The sequence below is a fragment of the Pseudophryne corroboree genome, chromosome 7 (assembly GCF_028390025.1).
Source record: "Pseudophryne corroboree isolate aPseCor3 chromosome 7, aPseCor3.hap2, whole genome shotgun sequence".
Taxonomy (NCBI): domain Eukaryota; kingdom Metazoa; phylum Chordata; class Amphibia; order Anura; family Myobatrachidae; genus Pseudophryne; species Pseudophryne corroboree.
Window position 1 is genome coordinate 82,455,115 of NC_086450.1, and position 22,240 is coordinate 82,477,354.

General features: G+C 46.4%; 1 protein-coding gene across 1 annotated transcript in view; it reads right to left on the reverse strand.

The window, feature by feature from the left end:
- Positions 1–8,500: 8,500 nt before the first annotated feature.
- The window catches only part of LOC134943399 (DNA damage-regulated autophagy modulator protein 1-like), a 29,969-nt gene continuing 16,229 nt past the window's right edge, over positions 8,501–22,240 (reverse strand). The window contains exons 3-7 of the mRNA XM_063932274.1: positions 18,507–18,646; positions 16,514–16,685; positions 15,170–15,225; positions 9,249–9,332; positions 8,501–8,796 (exon numbers count right to left, since the gene is read on the reverse strand). Coding sequence (XP_063788344.1) covers positions 8,710–8,796; positions 9,249–9,332; positions 15,170–15,225; positions 16,514–16,685; positions 18,507–18,646 — 539 coding nt within the window. The 3' untranslated portion in view covers positions 8,501–8,709. The remainder of the gene's footprint in view (positions 8,797–9,248; positions 9,333–15,169; positions 15,226–16,513; positions 16,686–18,506; positions 18,647–22,240) is intronic.

Consider the following 22,240-nt stretch of genomic DNA (forward strand, 5'->3'; position numbering starts at 1 on the left):
GGCAGGGGCAAAAATCCTGTGGATAAAGGCCGAAACGCGTTGACAGAGTTAGAAGTGTGAACAGCCGTTTTTCCAAACTTCAGCATCTTAGGTATGACTTTTATGACTCCACTGGAGTATCTGAAAAATACCTTTGGATCATTTTTATTTTTGATACTTTGATCATTTTGTATTGCTGCCCTGTTGCCTTTACAAAAATCTCATTGCGACTTGAATGTTTTTTATATGGTGTTTTGAAAATATCCCATCTGTTGGGATTTATAAAAAAATAAGATTTTAAACCTACCGGTAAATCTATTTCTCCTAGTCCGTAGAGGATGCTGGGGACTCCGTAAGGACCATGGGGTATAGACGGGCTCCGCAGGAGATAGGGCACCTAAAAAGAACTTTGACTATGGGTGTGCACTGGCTCCTCCCTCTATGCCCCTCCTCCAGACCTCAGTTAGAGAACTGTGCCCAGAGGAGATGGACAATACAAGGCAGGATTTAGCAATCCCAGGGCAAGATTCATACCAGCCCACACCAATCATACCATGTAACCTGGAACATACATAACCAGTTAACAGTATGAACAAACAACAGTAACGTTCCAAGACCTATTCCAACTGTAACATAACCCTTATGTAAGCAACAACTATATACAAGTCTTGCAGAGTTTCTGCACTGGGACGGGCGGCCAGCATCCTCTACGGACTAGGAGAAATAGATTTACCGGTAGGTTTAAAATCTTATTTTCTCTTACGTCCTAGAGGATGCTGGGGACTCCGTAAGGACCATGGGGTTTATACCAAAGCATCCAATCGGGCGGAAGAGTGCGTATGACTCTGCAGCACCGACTGAGCAAACACTAGGTCCTCATCAGCCAGGGTATCAAACTTCTAGAATTTAGCAAAAGTGTTTGACCCCGACCAAGTCGCCGCTCGGCAAAGCTGTAATGCCGAGACGCCTCGGGCAGCCGCCCAAGAAGAGCCCACCTTCCTAGTGGAATGGGCTTTAACTGAATTTGGTACCGACAATCCAGCCGTAGAATGAGCCTGCTGAATCGTATTACAGATCCAGCGAGCAATAGTCTGCTTCGAAGCAGGTGCGCCAATCTTATTAGCAGCATACAAGACAAACAGAGCCTCTGTTTTCCTAATTCTAGCCGTCCGGGCTAAATAAATCTTTAAGGCCCTGACTACGTCCAGAGATCTGGAATCCTCCAGGTCACTTGTAGCCACAGGCACCACAATAGGTTGATTCATATGGAATGAAGAAACCACTTTAGGCAAAAATTGCAGACGTGTCCTCAATTCAGCTCGATCCACATGAAAAATCAAGTAGGGGCTCTTGTGTGACAAAGCCGCCAATTCTGACACTCGCCTTTCTGATGCTAAGGCCAACAACATGACCACCTTCCAGGTAAGAAATTTCAACTCAACCTTGTTAAGCGGTTCAAACCAGTGTGATTTTAGGAACTGCAACACCACGTTCAGGTCCCATGGTGCCACCGGAGGCACAAAAGCGGGCTGGATGTGCAGCACTCCCTTTACAAACGTCTGGACTTCGGAAGAGAAGCCAATTCCTTCTGAAAGAAAATAGAGAGGGCCGAAATCTGTACCTTAACAGAGCCTAATTTCAGGCCCGTATCCACTCCTGTCTGTAGGAAGTGGAGAAGACGACCCAGAAGAAAATCTTCCGTAGGTGCATTCTTGGTCTCACACCAAGACACATACTTTCGCCAGATACGGTGATAATGTTTTACCGTCACCTCCTTCCTAGCCTTTATTAAAGTAGGGATGACCTCTTCCGGAATCCCCTTTTTTTGCTAGGATTCGGCGTTCAACCGCCATGCCGTCAAACGTAACCGCGGTAAGTCTTGAAATACACAGGGCTCCTGTTGCAACAGCTCTTCCCTCAGAGGAAGAGGCCAGGGATCCCCTGTGAGCATCTCTTGTAGATCCGAGTACCAGGCCCTTCGAGGCCAGTCTGGGACAACGAGTATCGTCTGTACTCTTCTTCGTCTTATGATCCTCAACACTTTTGTGATGAGAGGAAGAGGAGGAAACACGTAGACCGATTTGAACACCCACGGTGGGTGGGACCTGAGGGTCCCGAGACCTGGCACAATACCTCCGAAGCTTTTTGTTGAGGCGTGATGCCATCATGTCTATTTGAGGAGTTCCTCAAAGACGCGTTACGTCTGCAAAGACTTCTTGATGAAGTCCCCACTCTCCTGGATGGAGATCGTGTCTGCTGAGGAAGTCTGCTTCCCAGTTGTCCACTCCCGGAATGAAGACAGCCGACAGAGTGCTTACATGATTTTCCGCCCAGCGAAGGATCCTTGTGGCTTCCGCCATTACGACTCTGCTTCTTGTCTCGCCTTGGCGGTTCACATGAGCCACTGCTGTGACATTGTCTAATTGAATCAGAACCGGCAGGTTTCGAAGAAGACTCTCCGCTTGTCGAAGGCCGTTGTAAATGGCCCTGAGTTCCAACACATTGATGTGTAGACAGGACTCCTGGTCTGACCAAAGACCCTGAAATTTTTCCCCCTATGTGACTGCTCCCCATCCTCGGAGGCTCGCGTTCCTGGTAACCAGGATCCAATCCTGAATTCCGAACCTGCGACCCTCCAGGAGGTGAACACTTTGCAACCACCACAGGAGGGACACTCTGGCCCCTGGGGACAGAGTTATTTTCCGATGTAAGTGCAGATTGGACCTCGACCACTTGTCCAGAAGGTCCCATTGAAAAGTCCTTGCATGGAACCTTTCAGAAGGGAATGGCCTCGTAGGACGCCACCATTTTTCCCAGAACTCAAGTGCATTGGTGAACTGACACCCTTTTCGGTTTTAACAGGTCTCTGATCATGTTCTGGATGTTTTGGGCTTTCTCTATTGGGAGGAAGACCTTCATTTGTTCCGTATCCAGTATCATACCTAGGAACAGTAGTCGAGTTGTCGGAATCAACTGTGACTTCGGTAGATTTAGAATCCAACCATGTTTCTTGAGCACTCTCAGAGAGAGCGCCACACTGCTCAGCAATTTCTCCCTTGATCTCGCTTTTATCAGGAGATCGTCCAAGTATGGGGTAATTGTGACTCCATGCTTGCGCAGGACCACCATCATTTCCGCCATTATCTTGGTGAAAATCCTCGGGGCCGTGGAGAGTCCGAACGGCAACGTCTTAAATTGGTAATGACAATCCTGTACAGCGAATCTCAGGTATTCCTGATGGGGGGCATATATGGGGACATGAAGGTACGCATCCTTTATGTCCAGAGACACCATAAACTCCCCCTCCTCCATGTTGGCTATTATCGCTCTGAGTGATTCCATTTTGAATTTGAATCTTTTTATGTACAGGTTTAGGGATTTCAGATTCAAAATAGGTCTGACCGAACCGTCCGGTTTTGGGACCACAAATAGGGTTGAGTAGTAACCTCTTCCCTGCTGGTGCAGGGGAACCTTGATTATCACTTGCTGTATACACAGCGTTTGAATTGCAGCTAACACTATATCCCTTTCCGATGTGGAAGCTGGTAGGGCCGATTTGAAAAATCGGCGCGGGGGCACCTCCTCGAATTCCAATTTGTAACCCTGGGAAACTATTTCCAACACCCAGGGATTCAGGTCTGAACTGACCCAGGCCTGACTGAAAAGTCAAAGACGTGCCACCACCGGTGCGGACTCCCTCAGGGGAGCCCCAGCGTCATGCTGTGGGTTTTGGAGCAGCCGGGGAGGACTTTTGTTCCTGGGCACCTGCCGAAGCAGGTGCTCTTTTGCCTCTGCCCTTACCTCTGGCGAGGAAAGAGGATCCCCGACCTCTTCTGGACTTGTGCAACTGAAAGGACTGCATCTGATAGGGTGTTACTTTCTTTTGCTGTTGGGGAATATATGGTAAAAAATTTGATTTACCTGCTGTAGCTGTGGAAACCAGGTCCGTCAGCCCATCCCCAAACAATACATCACCCTTATAGGGTAGTACTTCCATATGTTTTTTGGAATCCGCATCACCCGTCCATTGGCGAGTCCATAAGGATCTTCTCGCTGAGATAGACATGGCATTGGCCCTAGAAGCTAGCAATCCAATGTCCCTTTGAGCATCCCTCATAAATAAGACTGCGTCTTTTATGTGGGCTAGAGTTAAGAATATAGTATCCTTATCCATATTATCAAATTGATCTGTCAGCTCATCTGTCCAAGCTGCAATTGCGCTACACACCCATGCCGACGCAATTGTCGGTCTTAGCACAGCCCCCGTATGAGAATAAATACACTTTAAGGTAAGTTTCTTGCCTGCGATCTGCAGGGTCCTTAAGGACCGCTGTGTCAGGAGACGGTAGCGCCACTTTCTTGGACAAGCGCGTCAGGGCCTTGTCCACAGTGGGGGATGATTCCCAAATCTCCCTGTCCTGCTTAGGGAAGGGGTATGCCATATAAATTATTTTGGGGATCTGCGGTCTCTTGTCCGGAGTCTCCCAAGCTTTCCCAAAGAAATCATTTAATTCATGAGATGTGGGAAAATTAATAATCTGTTTCTTTTCCTTAAACATGTGTACTCTTGTGTCGGGGGCCGAGGGTTCATCCTCAATATGTAACACATCCCTTATTGCCACAATCATACACTGAATGGTTTTGGTCACCCTAGGGTGCAATTTTACTTCGTCGTAATCGACACTGGAGTCAGAATCCGTGTCTGTAGTAGTGTCTTGTGTTAAGGGACGCTTTTGAGACCCCGACGGGCCCTGTGAGTCGGTCCAATCCGAGGATTGACCCCCTGATGTCCCCGCTAATTCAGCCTTATCAAGCCTTTTTTGTAAAGATGTCACACTTGCATTCAACATATGCCACATGTCCATCCAATCCGGAGTCGGCACAACCGACGGGGACACACCACTCATTTGCTCCACCGCCTCCTTGGAGAAGCCTTCCGCCTCAGACATGTCGACACACAGGTACTGACACCCCACACACACACAGGGATTAACCTATAAGGGGACAAAGCCCCAACCAGGCCCTTAGGAGAGACAGAGAGAGAGTATGCCAGCACACACCCAGCGCTTAATAACACTGGAAAGATATGACCAGATAGCGCTTTTATATATCTATAAAATGACCAGATTCCAACTCACTGCGCTCAAAATGCCCCCCTCCTCTTTTTTCCAGCCTGAATGTTCAGCAGGGGAGAGACCAGAGAGCCAGCGTTTTCCTCATGCAGCTTCTGTGGAGAAAATGTCGCTGGTTAGTGCTGGGGATCAAGCTCCGCCCACCCGACGGCGGGCTTCGGGGCCGGTGATTTTTTTATAGAAAATGGCGGGGGATCGTAGAATTACTGCCCAGCAGCCTAATCTACCTTGTCAGTGCCCAAATGTGAGGTTTATTGCTGCCCAGGGCGCCCCCCCCTGTGCCCTGCACCCTGTGTGCTGCTCTGTGTGTGTGACTGGGAGCAATGGCACGCAGCTTACCGCTGCGCGCCTTACCTCATGAAGATCTGATGTCTTCTGCCGCCTATGATGTCTTCTGCCTTCTCATACTCACCCGGCTTCTATCTTCGGCATCTGTGAGGAGGACGGCGGCGCGGCTCCGGGACGAACCCCAGGTGAGACCTGTGTTCCGACTCCCTCTGGAGCTAATGGTGTCCAGTAGCCTAGAAACAGAGCCCAACTTGACAAGCCAGCTCTGCTTCTCTCTCCTCAGTCCCACGATGCAGGGAGCCTGTTGCCAACAGGACTCCCTGAAAATAAAAAACCTAACAAAATTCTTATCCACAGAAAACTCTGGAGAGCTCTCTGCAGTGCACCCATTCTCCTCTGGGCACAAGATCTAACTGAGGTCTGGAGGAGGGGCATAGAGGGAGGAGCCAGTGCACACCCATAGTCAAAGTTCTTTTTAGGTGCCCTATCTCCTGCGGAGCCCGTCTATACCCCATGGTCCTTACGGAGTCCCCAGCATCCTCTAGGACGTAAGAGAAAATCTTGAAATACAATTCTGCATTGGTGGCAATTTTCTGGAGCATCCTGATATAAGAGGTTCGAGACATGGGATTTTAACATACCAAAATCTAAACGAAACCCAGATATAGGCCCTCATTCCGAGTTGTTCGCTCGTTCTTTTTCATCGCATCGCAGTGAAAATCCGCTTAGTACGCATGCGCAAAGTTCGCACTGCGACTGCGCCAAGTAACTTTACTATGAAGAAAGTATTTTTACTCACGGCTTTTTCTTCGCTCCGGCGATCGTAATGTGATTGACAGGAAATGGGTGTTACTGGGCGGAAACACGGCGTTTCAGGGGCGTGTGGCTGAAAACGCTACCGTTTCCGGAAAAAACGCAGGAGTGGCCGGAGAAACGGTGGGAGTGCCTGGGCGAACGCTGGGTGTGTTTGTGACGTCAACCAGGAACGACAAGCACTGAACTGATCGTACAGGCAGAGTAAGTCTGGAGCTACTCAGAAACTGCTAAGTAGTTAGTAATCGCAATATTGCGAATACATCGGTCGCAATTTTAAGAAGCTAAGATTCACTCCCAGTAGGCGGCGGCTTAGCGTGTGTAACTCTGCTAAATTCGCCTTGCGACCGATCAACTCGGAATGAGGGCCATAGTTCAAACTATTTTTATCTGCTGTGAGAAGGGTACGCCCATATTCCTTGAAACATTATTTATGATATAGATACCTTTAGGTACCTGTCATCTCCTGACTCCTCAGTAAATCACCCACATCTTCATACAGTTTTCCTTCTATCCAACACAAAGGGTATTTTGAAATAAAAACCAGAAAAACTGTTCTACACATATGTATTTATTATTCTTTTTTATGAGAACATGCAGGGGCGGAACTACTGGCGGGGCAGGCAGTGCATTGCACTGGGGCCCCGCCGCACTCAAGGGCCCACAGCCGCCGGCCGGCATTATATGAATGAGTCACAATGACTCATTGTATGTCATGCCGCAGCCGCACACCAGCGCTCCCGTGACCCGCCCGTCATAAGGAACGATTCTGGCCACCCGCACACGAAGGAGGGAGGAGGGTCCGTCCCTCCCTCCCTCATATACAAACAGGTCACAGTCTCTCAGTGAAGGAGAGAGCCGCAGCAGCGCTTTGTTACTGGTGGAGGCGCTGCTGCTGCTGCTCCTCTGCTTCACTATAGGCTGTCTCTGAGAACAGCCTATAGGGAAGCAGAGGGGCAGCAGCAGCAGCGCCTCCACCAGTAACACAGCGCTGCTGCGGCTCCCTCCTTCACCTCCCTCCTCCTTCTTCTCTACTGCCCGGGAAGCTGCACCGAGGAGCCTGAGCCAACAGAGAGGGTAAGTATAATTCTTCTTTCTTTCTTTCTTTCTTTCTTTCTTTCTTTCTTTCTTTCTTTCTTTCTTTCTTTCTTTCTTTCTTTCTTTCTTTCTTTCTTTCTTTCTTTCTTTCTTTCTGTCTCTTTCTTTTTTTATTTGTTGGGACTGCCTGCCGCAATGTGTAAAAAGGGGGGAGTCGGGACTGCCTGCCGCTATGTATAAAAATGGGGAATCTGCCTGCCGCAATGTAAAAAATGGGGAATCTGCCTGCCGCAATGTAAAAATGGGGAATCTGCCTGCCGCAATGTGTAAAAATGGGGAATCTGCCTGCCGCAATGTAAAAATGGGGAATCTGCCTGCGGCAATGTGTAAAAATGGGGAATCTGCCTGCCGCTATGTATAAAAATGGGGAATCTGCCTGCCGCTATGTGTAAAAAGGTAGAATCTGCCTGCCGTAATGTGTAAAAAGGGCACGCTATCTGCCGTTATGTGTAAAAGTGTATGGTGTCTGCCGTAATGTGTAAAATGGGGACGCTGTCTGCCGTAATGTGTAAAATGGGGACGCTGTCTGCCGTAACGTGTAAAAAGTGCACGCTGTCTGCCGCTATGTGTAACGAGGGCACGCAGTCTGCCGCTATGTGTAACGAGGGCACGCTGTCTGCCATTGTGTAAAAAGTGTATGCTGTCTGCCGCTATGTGTAACGAGGGCACGCTGTCTGCCATTGTGTAAAAAGTGTATGCTGTCTGCCGCTATGTGTAACGAGGGCACGCTGTCTGCCGTTATGTGTAAAAAGTGCACACTGTCTGCCGTTATGTGTAAAAAGGGGAATCTGTTCGCTGTAAGGAGTAAAAGGGTCTCTACCTGGTGTAGTGGTGCTACTGTGCGGCGTAATTTGAAGAATGGAGACTACTGTGCACCGTTTTATGAATTGGTATTATTTTGTGGACACACCCCTTCCCCACGAAGCCACGCCACTATGTATTTTTGCGCGCGCCTACGGCGCGCACTGCCCATGGGGTGGACTTGGATGGGATGGGGGGGGCCCAAAGCATTTTGTTGCACCTGGGCCCACCGCTTGCTTGTTCCGCCACTGAGAACATGTACCTAAGAAAAGGTACAAAGGAGGAGTTTGTCTTCTGGTCAAGAGTGGACTCACAACAATGATCAGAAGGGTCGTATAAACAAATCTCACTCATTCTCATTATTTTGATTTGTCTTAGAGCGCCTAAGATAATAAGCCTTATTATTTTATTGTACATTAAGGGGCAAAAATCCACAGATGTCAGTGTGGACCAGGCGTTCAGATGGTGGCTGTGGGCGCTTGGCTGCACCCTCAAGGCTACGGCACTCCTGGAGATGGGTCTGTCAGTCCAGTCCTTGATCTGCTCATGTCATCAGCTTACATACATCATGTATGTACCACTTGTTGCCTCTGACAGATCATGGGTACTCAGGCCCAGCATTGACCCTTTCCCTCAGGCAGATCCAGTCCTGCTGTAGGTTGCTGGGACATTTCATAGATAACTCCTGTTAAAGGAGAGAAAAAAAAACATTACTATTAAAGTACAACATATGTATTTCAGCAAATCTATAGAAATTTCAGTACATAACTATAATATATAGTTTATACATTTACACAGTTGTGTCATTATTATATGGAGATATAGTGCCCGTTATCACTTATACCACTTTTACACCACATATGGCGGGTTGCACTCAGGAGCCTGACACAGGTGTTTCCTGGGCATGACCCGCCTCTGGCCCCTTTCCCACTGCACTTTCCAACCCAGCGCTTGGAGATCACATTACCCTCTACATGCCATAGCACAGGTTACCCTCTACATGCCATAGCACAGGTTACCCTCTACATGCCATAACACAGGTTACCCTCTCCATGCCATAGCACAGGTTACCCTCTACATGCCATAGCACAGGTTACCCTCTACATGCCATAGCGCAGTCCCCCTTAGAGTTCGTACCTGAAAATATGGTATGTATGTCAGGTTGTTCAACATGAGTGTAGCTGCTATTACCCACTCTCCAACTGCAGAGACAACGGTGACCTTAAAAGAAAAAAAGAAGACCATTCATTCTACTATTGAACACTGAGTTTTAAACACCTTGAATACTACATCAGCCAAGTTTACCAGATGCTCTAATACTGCTCGCCTGCTTACTGGTTAGGTTGCACTCAGCTGAATCAGTGCCCCTCCTCACAGGCAGCAGAGCCCAGCAACATTGTCAGTGAGCACTATTGGGTCAGTTTATGTAAGGAGCACTATTGGGTGCATTATGTGTATATGGCACTATAAGGGGCATTATGTGCATCTGGCACTATTGGGGGGATTTTGTGTATCTGGCAATATATGGTGCATTATGTGTAACTGGCACTATACTGGGGCATTATTTGCACCTGGCACTATTGGGTGCATTATGTGTACCTGCCATTACTGGGGGCATTATGTGTATATGACAGTATACTGGAAATTATGTGTGACTGGCACTATACTGGGGACATTATGTGTAACTGGTACTATACTGCAGACATTATGTGAATTTGGCACTACTGTAGGCATTTTGTGTAAGAGGCATTACTGGGGGCAGTACGTGTAAAGAGCACTACTGTAGGCATTATGTGCAAGGCTGCTAATTGTGTGTGTGAGTGTGTGTGTGTGTGTGTGTGTGTAGAGGGGGGGTGATAATATATATATATATATATATATATATATAGCCCAAAGGAATGTCCGGCACTCCAGAATATCTCACAACTGCTGTGGTGCGGCTCCATAGAGTTTGCATACACCAGAAGATTGAGCTGCACTCACAGACTTATAAAATGAATAAATCCCCGGCGAGGACAAAGAGTCAGACAGCCAGGGTAGTTTTCCAACGTTTCATGTCTATTTACGACATTTTGTCAAGGATAAACAAGACATAAAAATAAAACTCTTTATAGACACTCACCCAGACGTGTGCTCGTTGCCGTCCCGCTCCGTTCCGTGGCGCACTGACGTCACTCTCCCGCGACTCGCGATGACGTACCTGTCCACGGCAACGGAAGAGTGCGGCTGCAGTGTTCCCATCACCATAGAGACGTATAAACAAAGAGAAACACTACAAACATAGCAAGCATTGTCCGTCGGCTGCAGAGCGATCAGAAAGGCATAGCACTAATTTAAATAGATGTATAACACTGAAGGCAAGTGATTAGCTAGTACTATAAGCTATTTTCGCATAATGTAGGTTAAATAAAACAGTTTAATGAACAATGGTCATTAAGCCCTAGCGGATGGAGGGTCTGCAGTTTGTCAATCCACATTGCCTCTTTTTGAAGCAAAAGACGTCCCCTGTCTCCCCCTCTATTGTTGAGGGGTACATGGTCAATCATCTTGTATCTTAAACTGGCCAGATTGTGTCTAAAGTTCTTAAAGTGTCGGGCCACAGGTTGTTCCTGGTCAGTCCCTTCTAATGCTTGGCGGATGGACATGCGGTGCATGGCCATGCGTTCCTTAAATTGTCTGACAGTTTTGCCAATGTACAGTAGCCCACATGGGCATTTGATGTAATATATGACAAATTTAGAGGAACATGTCAAGGGATACCTGATTTGGAAAATTCTGCCGGACCTTGGATGTGAGAAGGTGTCCCCAGTGTCGAGATAATTACAAGTGATGCAGCCTAGGCAACGGAAATTGCCAGGTTTTCTAGCTAAAATTTTTTCAATTTAGAGACATCATTATGCACCACGTGATTTTTTATGTTTTTTCCCCTGCGTTGTCCAATCATAAGACGTTTCTGGTAAAGTGCAGGAAGCTCCTGTTCGGTATTCACCAAGGGCCATAGCCTCTTGGTTGCTGCATTGATTACTCCACTCGCCGTGGAGAAATCAGTCACCCAAATGATAGATTCCTGTTGATTGGATGATTTTTTGACCTCCAGGGATTTGGCTCTAGGGGTAGACAACACTCTTAACATGGATTTCTTTAAGGATATAGGGTTATACCCTCTGGCAATAAATTTATTCATCATCATGTTCAATTGTGTTTTGAGATCCTGACTATCACTGCAGATTCTGAGAGCCCTCATGAATTGAGAAAATGGCAGTCCTTGTTTTAACGACCGTGGATGATGGCTTTCTGCTCTCAACAAAGTGTTTTGATCCGTGGTTTTGTGATGAACAGTGGTGTGAAATTGACCATCTTTTATAGAGATAGAGACGTCCAAAAAATTAATAGCACAATTGCTGATGTTGTAAGTAAACTTGATGCTATCATCAGCCTGATTAATAACTTGCATCATGGACAAGAATTGGTTTTTGTTGCCTGTCCAGAGAACGAATATATCATCAATGTACCGGTGGAAACTATGGATGGATTGCCCAAAATTAGGGTCAGCAAAAAATAAATCTTGTTCTAGAGAAAACATAAATGCATTCGCGTAACTGGGGGCCACGCAAGACCCCATCGCACAGCCGAGTCTTTGTATGAAGAATTTTCCATCATATTGAAAGTAGTTTCTTGTCAATGTTAGTTCTAAGAGACTCATAAAAAAATCAAGGTCAGGACCCTGATAGAGCAAGTTGTTAGTAAGGAGCCTCCTCGTTGCGGCCAACCCCCTGCTGTGTGGGATGCTCGTGTAGAAGCTAACTACATCGATGGTAGCCATCCACCAATGTGTCTCCACCTTGGGGATGTTGAGCAGTTTAAGGATAAATGCCGTCGTATCTTTAAGGAAAGTTCTTTCATTCTGGATGACCGGTTGTAAATAAAAATCCAAAAATTTGGAGATCCCATAATACAGAGAATCTCGGGCAGAGATAATCGGCCGTCCTGGGGGGTTGTTGGCGTCTTTGTGCTCCTTAGGTATGGTATATATTAATGGAATCTTGGGGTGATCAACTGTGAGGGAATCACATACCTTCTGGGAGATGATGTTATTTTGAACAGCTGAAGAGAGAAGGGTATCCAGTTCCTTTTTGAAAAGGAGGGTGGGATCTTGATCCAGTCGGCTGTAGACATTCGGCTCATTGAGTTGCCTTTCAATTTCAACTTTGTATTGTGTGAGGTCCTGGATGATGATGCCCCCACCTTTATCGGCGGGGCGGACAATTATGTCAGTATAGGAGCTCAAGTTCTTTAGAGCAATAGTCTCCCCCTCAGTGAGATTACTGCATATAGGGGATTTCACATCTGCCCACTTATCCAAAACCTTGCCCAGTTGAGAGGTAAAACATTTAATAGCAGGATTACTGGGCAAGGTTTTGGATAAGTGTTATGCGATCTCCAAATTTTTGGATTTTTATTTACAACCGGTCATCCAGAATGAAAGAACTTTCCTTAAAGATACGACGGCATTTATCCTTAAACTGCTCAACATCCCCAAGGTGGAGGCACATTGGTGGATAGCTACCATCGATGTAGTTAGCTTCTACACGAGCATCCCACACAGCAGGGGGTTGGCCGCAACGAGGAGGCTCCTTACTAACAACTTGCTCTATCAGGGTCCTGACCTTGATTTTTTTATGAGTCTCTTAGAACTAACATTGACAAGAAACTACTTTCAATATGATGGAAAATTCTTCATACAAAGACTCGGCTGTGCGATGGGGTCTTGCGTGGCCCCCAGTTACGCGAATGCGTTTATGTTTTCTCTAGAACAAGATTTATTTTTTGCTGACCCTAATTTTGGGCAATCCATCCATAGTTTCCACCGGTACATTGATGATATATTCGTTCTCTGGACAGGCAACAAAAACCAATTCTTGTCCATGATGCAAGTTATTAATCAGGCTGATGATAGCATCAAGTTTACTTACAACATCAGCAATTGTGCTATTAATTTTTTGGACGTCTCTATCTCTATTAAAGATGGTCAATTTCACACCACTGTTCATCACAAAACCACGGATCAAAACACTTTGTTGAGAGCAGAAAGCCATCATCCACGGTCGTTAAAACAAGGACTGCCATTTTCTCAAATCATGAGGGCTCTCAGAATCTGCAGTGATAGTCAGGATCTCAAAACACAATTGAACATGATGATGAATAAATTTATTGCCAGAGGGTATAACCCTATATCCTTAAAGAAATCCATGTTAAGAGTGTTGTCTACCCCTAGAGCCAAATCCCTGGAGGTCAAAAAATCATCCAATCAACAGGAATCTATCATTTGGGTGACTGATTTCTCCACGGCGAGTGGAGTAATCAATGCAGCAACCAAGAGGCTATGGCCCTTGGTGAATACCGAACAGGAGCTTCCTGCACTTTACCAGAAACGTCTTATGATTGGACAACGCAGGGGAAAAAACATAAAAAATCACGTGGTGCATAATGATGTCTCTAAATTGAAAATTGTACCTTCGGGGAAATTTTTTAGCTAGAAAACCTGGCAATTTCCGTTGTCTAGGCTGCACCACTTGTAATTATCTCGACACTGGGGACACCTTCTCACATCCAAGGTCCGGCAGAATTTTCCAAATCAGGTATCCCTTGACATGTTCCTCTAAATTTGTCATATATTACATCAAATGCCCATGCGGGCTACTGTACATTGGCAAAACTGTCAGACAATTTAAGGAACGCATGGCCATGCACCGCATGTCCATCCGCCAAGCATTAGAAGGGACTGACCAGGAACAACCTGTGGCCCGACACTTTAAGAACTTTAGACACAATCTGGCCAGTTTAAGATACAAGATGATTGACCATGTACCCCTCAACAATAGAGGGGGAGACAGGGGACGTCTTTTGCTTCAAAAAGAGGCAATGTGGATTGACAAACTGCAGACCCTCCATCCGCTAGGGCTTAATGACCATTGTTCATTAAACTGTTTTATTTAACCTACATTATGCGAAAATAGCTTATAGTACTAGCTAATCACTTGCCTTCAGTGTTATACATCTATTTAAATTAGTGCTATGCCTTTCTGATCGCTCTGCAGCCGACGGACAATGCTTGCTATGTTTGTAGTGTTTCTCTTTGTTTATACGTCTCTATGGTGATGGGAACACTGCAGCCGCACTCTTCCGTTGCCGTGGACAGGTACGTCATCGCGAGTCGCGGGAGAGTGACGTCAGTGCGCCACGGAACGGAGCGGGACGGCAACGAGCACACGTCTGGGTGAGTGTCTATAAAGATAGTTTTATTTGTATGTCTTGTTTATCCTTGACAAAATGTCGTAAATAGACATGAAACGTTGGAAAACTACCCTGGCTGTCTGACTCTTTGTCCTCGCCGGGGATTTATTCATTTTATAAGTCTGTGAGTGCAGCTCAATCTTCTGGTGTATATATATATATATATATATATATATATATATATATATATTATATTTATAGTTTGATAACAAAAGATAGACTTTTGGACTTTTGAAGGGATGCCCACTTTCCCAGGAAGGGAAAGGCGGGGGGACACTTAAAAAATTCTCACTCAGAGGCCAGCAGCAGAGCTCAGTCTAGCAGCAGCTGTGAGTACTATTGGGGGCAATTTGTGTAAGCAACACTATTGGGGGCATTATGTGTAACTGACACTATACTGGGGACATTATGTATATCTGGCACTACTGTTGGCAATATGTATAAGGGCCATTACTGGGAGCAGAATGTGTAAGGAGTACAGCTGTGTCCATTATGTGTAAGGCTGCTAATTTTGTGTGTGTGTGTGTGTGTGTGTGTGTGTGTGTGTGTGTGTGTGTGTGTGTGTGTGTAGAGGGGTGTGTGAATAATATATATATATATTTGCGGGCAGGGGGGATGGTGGGAGGGAGAGGTGCTTCAAAAATTCTCACTTAAGGTGCTAGTAGGACTGGAGCCGGCCCTGGATGCATGTGAACAGAGGAAACATTGATTACATACATGTACATCACAATATATGTCAAGGATTATTAGTGAATTAAACGTACCTGTTCACAATGTCCTCCGTTACACGCAAATATGAACACTATCTTACATGCAACCACTGAGAGGTGGATGTATTAAGGAAAACACTGTACTTTTCGATTGCTTTATCAAGATAATATTCCCCCCAAGCCTAAGGGACTAATTCAGACCTGATCACTGTTGTTTGAATTCGCAAGGTGACCTATTATCGATCGACTGTGCATGCGTACGGATCATAGTGTGCACACGAGAGGCCATACTGAGAAAAAATTCAGCAAGTCTTTTTTTTATGCAAGTTGACAGGAAGCGGACATTTGGGGGTAGTAACTGGATGTTTTCTGGGAATGTCAGGTAAAATGCAGACATTCCCGAGCTTTTTCAGGGAGGGTGTGTGACGTCAGCTCCGGCCCCGATCAGCCTGATTCCATCGCACTGTAGGAGTAGGTTCCAGGCTGGAAAAAGCATTCAATGGTGAGAGAGTTGCAAACTGATATGCAGCTGACCGGCATTCGAACAGGTTTTCACAAGGCATACAGAAACTTGCATGGGGCGGATTTTCACTCTGTGTGGGTGCCAACAATCTGATCGCAAACCTCTGCAAATTCGCAGAGGAGCGTTCAGGTCTGAATTAGGCCCTTAATACAGAGTTTCCCAAACTGTGCCATTCCAGTCCAGGTTTTAAGGATATCCATTCTTGAGGCCATATGGCTAAATAAAATTGACTGAGGATCTAAATCATCTGTGCTCAAGCAGGGATATCTTTAAAATGTGGAATATATTGGTGGAGTTTGGGAACCTTCATCTTAATTCCTAACTAGAGGTAAAGGTGCAATACGCTATACAGAGATAGATACTTAGGGCAGGATATACTAATGGTAAAATGCTGTGAAAACTCTGAAAACTGTATTTTTGGAAATTTTACCACATTTTCCATGTGTACAAAGCAAAACTTTCTGGAGCTTGTACCCGATAGGCTATGCCATCTATACATGTCATGACATCATGCTGAGGGGGCGGGGCCACCAGTGTAGGGACAATAGCAGCACCGCAAAAGCATAATCAGGGTGCTACATGTGTGCATGTCTGGACTGTCCTTCAGATACTCTGGCAATGTTGCTACAATGACACCTGCTGCATGGTGCCGTCCAGGTGCCCTACTAGCCCAATGCAGGGACTGTGAGGCAGTGACGGTGCCCAGAAAGCCCTGCGGTCTGAGCAGTGGCACTGCTCGCACACCCTTTGTTACAGCTCTGCTCCATAGAGTTGTTCTTTAACGTCAAAGAAGAGATAGGAGATTGCTAGTAAGATCTGACCATATAGTAGTTGAACCCAAATACGTCACTTTGTCTATCACATGAGAAGGATACATGTGAGAAAGGTTAATAATGTCACCAAGCACAGCGCTGCTCTAAGGTGCCTGATGGGTCTCTTGCTCTTGCAGACCGCGTATAGGTAGAACGCCTGGCTGATGTTATACACTAAGCCAGAGGTTATGGCCAGCAGTGTTGCCCCGAAATGCCAGTTTGGATGGAGTTTCGTCTAAAATAAAAACAGAGACCATATATGTGAGCTTATAATGCAACGTACTGCAGTCACTGTATACAGTTATCCAGTAAAGGTTTACAAAGGGGATGCGGTCAAGATCCCACCGGACGGAATCCCGGCGGTCGGAATACCGACACCGGAATCCTGAATGACACAATCCCGACATATTCTCCCTCTGTGGGTGTCCACGACACCCATAGAGGGAGAACAAATTAGTGTGCCGAGAGGCACCGCGCCCGCAGCGCGGTGGGCGCGGCGAGCCCGCAAGGGGCTGCGTTACGCTCGCCCCCCTGTCGGGATTGTGCCGGTCAGGATTCCGGTGTCGGGATTCCGACCGCTGGGATCCCGTCTGGCGGGATTACGTATTGATCCCTTACAAAGGTCATCATAACATATAATGATCTGCAATGTAACTAGAAAGTATAAGAAAATGTCCTGATTGGTACAGTATAGGTGCAGTATGTTCTGCAGCTGCTGCTACTTCCCATGTCCTGCACTGTCTATGAGGTCTATATAACAGGTGCTGATAAACCCTTTCTCCTGCCTGTTGACTGCAGAAAGCGATTATTACACCTTATCCTGATACAGGTTGAGTATCCCATATCCAAATATTCCGAAATACGGAATATTCCGAAATACAGAATTTTTGGAGTGACAGTGAGTTAGTGAAATCTTTGTTTTCTGATGGCACAATGTAAACAAACTTTGTTTAATACACAAAGTTATTAAAAATATTGTATTAAATGACCTTCAGGCTGTGTGTATAAGGTGTATATGAAACATACATGAATTGTGTGAATGTAGACACACTTTGTTTAATGCACAAATTTATTAAAAATATTGGCTAAATTGACCTTCAGGCTGTGTGTATAAGGTGTATATGAAACATAAATGCATTCTGTGCTTAGACATAGGTCCCATCACCATAATATCTCATTATGGTATGCAATTATTCCGATATCCAAAATACTTCTGGTCCCAAGCATTTTGGATAAGGGAAACTCAACCTGTACAACAATAGGTAAATAGTGGAAAATTATGAAAATAAGTCAGTGCTGTCTCCGATGTTACCTCTTTTATCCTGGGTACTGCTGCCCTCATAGAGAGTTATTTAGAGTTGTTAGCAAACAAAAAAGTTAGAAATTGAGCAAAACCATGTTGCATATCAGGTGCGGCAGATGTAACATGTGCGGGAAGGAGGTTAGGGTTAGGCACTAGAGGAAGGGTAAGGGTAGGGGAGAAATATTCACTGGAATGCCAGGGAATCTAGGGTCTGACCCAGAAGTCATAGTCATATGACCATTGGGACCCAGGAGCCATGCTGGAGCCACTGCGGGTAAGTTACCATCGCTATCTACATGATGAATGTTGACATCTCATAACACACTCATTTGCTTACATTCTGCTCCTCTTAAAAGCAGATACCTGACTGAGGGGTCTATTCATGAAGTAGTGAAATGAGTAAAGAAACAGACTAGTGAAGAAGTTGCCCATGGCAACCAATCAGCTTCTCCCTTACATTTTATAGAATGTACTTGATAAAGGATTCCTTTTAAGCTGATTGGTTGCCATAGGTAACTTCTCCACTGGTACTTTTCTCTACTCTTTTCACTGCTTCATGAATAGACCCAATAGTTACTTCAGTTTCTCCCAGATAGACCCAAACCTGTAGCTACATCAGCTGATTATTCCCTACTGAGATTAGCTTTGGTGAACCGGAGTATTGAGGGGAAGGATCCTATTTTATAGCTTCCTGACCATTAGGCTAGGTATCAAATAATCTTAGTGTAAGATGCCGTTGGTGAGTTTACAAACCTGAACAAGAGCAAGACTCAAAATTCCAATGCACGACAGCCTTCCAATCAGGAGCAAGATCTTCTGTGCAATAGGATGGCTGTCTTCCACATCAATGCTGCTGGTCATGCGTTTGTACATAACGTACATTGTGCACACCCCTGAAAAAGCAACAGTAAATTGTATTAGCCCATCAGTTATACATCAATAAAAATACCATAATATAATCATTTGTATAAACAACGCTTAGTAGGAATGTGAAAATTGTCTTGTCCCAGTTGTGGGGTTAGGAGCAGACATTGGACCAGGTGTGGGGACTGCAGAACATATTCATGTGCACAAAATCCATTATTAATAGCTCCAAACTAGTTTCCAAATTATGCAGAGTAGCAGCTATAACATTAGTTTTCAGGGTATATATGCAAATAGTAAATAAGAATTTACTCACCGGTAATTCTATTTCTCGTAGTCCGTAGTGGATGCTGGGTTCTCCGTAAGGACCATGGGGAATAGACGGGCTCCGCAGGAGACTGAGCACTCTTAAAAGAAAGATTAGGTACTACATCTGGTGTGCACTGGCTCCTCCCTCTATGCCCCTCCTCCAGACCTCAGTTAGGGAAACTGTGCCCGGAAGAGCTGACATTACTAGGAAAGGATTTGGAATCCAGGGTAAGACTCATACCAGCCACACCAATCACACTGTACAACTTGTGATAACTATACCCAGTTAACAGTATGAACAACAACTGAGCCTCATTTAACAGATGGCTCATAACAAAACCCTATAGTTAAGCAATAACTATATACATGTATTGCAGAAAGTCCGCACTTGGGACGGGCTCCCAGCATCCACTACGGACTACGAGAAATAGAATTACCGGTGAGTAAATTCTTATTTTCTCTGACGTCCTAGTGGATGCTGGGTACTCCGTAAGGACCATGGGGATTATACCAAAGCTCCCAAACGGGCGGGAGAGTGCGGATGACTCTGCAGCACCGAATGAGCAAATTCAAGGTCCTCCTCAGCCAGGGTATCAAACTTGTAGAATTTTGCAAAAGTGTTTGATCCCGACCAAGTAGCAGCTCGGCAAAGTTGTAAAGCCGAGACCCCTCGGGCAGCCGCCCAAGAAGAGCCCACCTTCCTCGTGGAATGGGCTTTTACTGATTTAGGATGCGGCAGTCCAGCCGCAGAATGTGCAAGTTGAATCGTGCTACAGATCCAGCAAGCAATAGTCTGCTTAGAAGCAGGAGCACCCAGCTTGTTGGGTGCATGCAGGATAAACAGCGAGTCGGTTTTCCTGACTCTAGCCGTCCTGGAAACATAGATTTTCAGGGCCCGGACTACGTCCAGCAACTTGGAATCCTCCAAGTCCCGAGTAGCCGCAGGCACCACAATAGGTTGGTTCAAATGAAACGCTGATACCACCTTTGGGAGAAATTGGGGACGAGTCCTCAATTCTGCCCTGTCCATATGGAAAATCAGATATGGGCTTTTACAGGACAAAGCCGCCAATTCTGACACACGCCTAGCTGAGGCCAAGGCCAACAGCATGACTACCTTCCACGTGAGATACTTCAACTCCACGGTCTGAAGTGGCTCAAACCAATGTGATTTTAGGAAATCCAACACAACGTTGAGATCCCAAGGTGCCACTGGAGGCACAAAAGGGGGCTGAATATGCAGCACTCCCTTAACAAACGTCTGAACTTCAAGCAGTGAAGCCAGTTCTTTTTGAAAGAAAATAGACAGGGCCGAAATCTGGACTTTAATGGATCCCAATTTTAGGCCCATAGTCACTCCTGACTGTAGGAAGTGCAGAAATCGACCCAGCTGAAATTCCTCTGTTGGGGCCTTCCTAGCCTCACACCAAGCAACATATTTTCGCCATATGCGGTGATAATGTTTTGCTGTCACATCCTTCCTGGCTTTAATCAGCGTAGGAATGACTTCAACCGGAATGCCCTTTTCCATTAGGATCCGGCGTTCAACCGCCATGCCGTCAAACGCAGCCGCGGTAAGTCTTGGAACAGACAGGGCCCCTGCTGCAGCAGGTCCTGTCGGAGCGGCAGAGGCCAAGGGTCCTCTGAGATCATTTCTTGTAGTTCCGGGTACCAAGTTCTTCTTGGCCAATCCGGAACGATGAGTATAGTTCTTACTCCTCTCTTTCTTATAATCCTCAGTACCTTTGGTATGAGAGGAAGAGGAGGGAACACATAAACCGACTGGTACACCCACGGTGTCACTAGAGCGTCCACAGCTATCGCCTGAGGGTCCCTTGACCTGGCGCAATATCTTTTTAGCTTTTTGTTGAGGCGGGACGCCATCATGTCCACCTGTGGCCTTTCCCAACGATTTACAATCAGCTTGAAGACTTCTGGATGATGTCCCCACTCTCCCGGGTGGAGGTCGTGCCTGCTGAGGAAGTCTGCTTCCCAGTTGTCCACTCCCGGAATGAACACCGCTGACAGTGCTAGCACGTGATTCTCCGCCTATCGAAGAATCCTTGTGGCTTCTGCCATCGCCATCCTGCTTCTTGTGCCGCCCTGTCGGTTTACATGGGCGACCGCCGTGATGTTGTCTGACTGAATTAGCACCGGTTGGTTTTGAAGCAGGGGTTCTGCTTGACTCAGGGCATTGTAAATGGCCCTTAGTTCCAGAATATTTATGTGTAGGGAAGTCTCCTGACTCGACCACTGTCCTTGGAAGTTTCTTCCCTGAGTGACTGCCCCCCAACCTCGGAGGCTTGCATCCGTGGTCACCAGGACCCAGTCCTGAATGCCGAATCTGCGGCCCTCGAGAAGATGAGCACTCTGCAGCCACCACAGCAGAGACACCCTGGCCCTCGGGGACAGGGTGATCAACCGATGCATCTGAAGATGCGATCCGGACCACTTGTCTAACAGATCCCACTGAAAGATCCTTGCATGGAACCTGCCAAAGGGAATTGCTTCGTAAGAAGCTACCATCTTTCCCAGGACTCGCGTGCAGTGATGCACCGACACCTGTTTTGGTTTCAGGAGGTCCCTGACCAGAGATGACAATTCCTTGGCCTTCTCCTCCGGGAGAAACACCTTCTTCTGTTCTGTGTCCAGAATCATGCCCAAGAACAGCAGACGCGTCGTAGGAATCAGCTGCGACTTTGGGATATTCAGAATCCAGCCATGCTGCTGTAGCACTTCCCGAGATAGTGCTACTCCGACTAACAACTGCTCCTTGGACCTCGCCTTTATAAGGAGATCGTCCAAGTACGGGATAATTATAACTCCCTTCTTTCGAAGGAGTATCATCATTTCGGCCATTACCTTGGTAAACACCCTCGGCGCCGTGGACAGACCAAACGGCAATGTCTGGAATTGGTAATGACAGTCCTGTACCACAAACCTGAGGTACTCGTGGTGAGGTGGGTAAATGGGGACATGTAGGTAAGCATCCTTGATGTCCAGTGACACCATAAAATCCCCCTCTTCCAGGCTTGCAATAACCGCCCTGAGCGATTCCATTTTGAACTTGTACTTCCTTATATAAGTGTTCAAGGATTTAAAATTTAGAATGGGTCTCACCGAACCGTCTGGTTTTGGTACCACAAACATTGTGTAATAGTAACCCCGTCCCTGTTGAAGGAGGGGAACTTTAATTATCACCTACTGAAGGTACAGCTTGTGAATTGCCGCCAGTACTACCTCCCTTTCCTTGGGAGCAGCTGGCAAGGCTGATTTAAGGTAACGGCGAGGGGGAGACGCCTCGAACTCCAGCT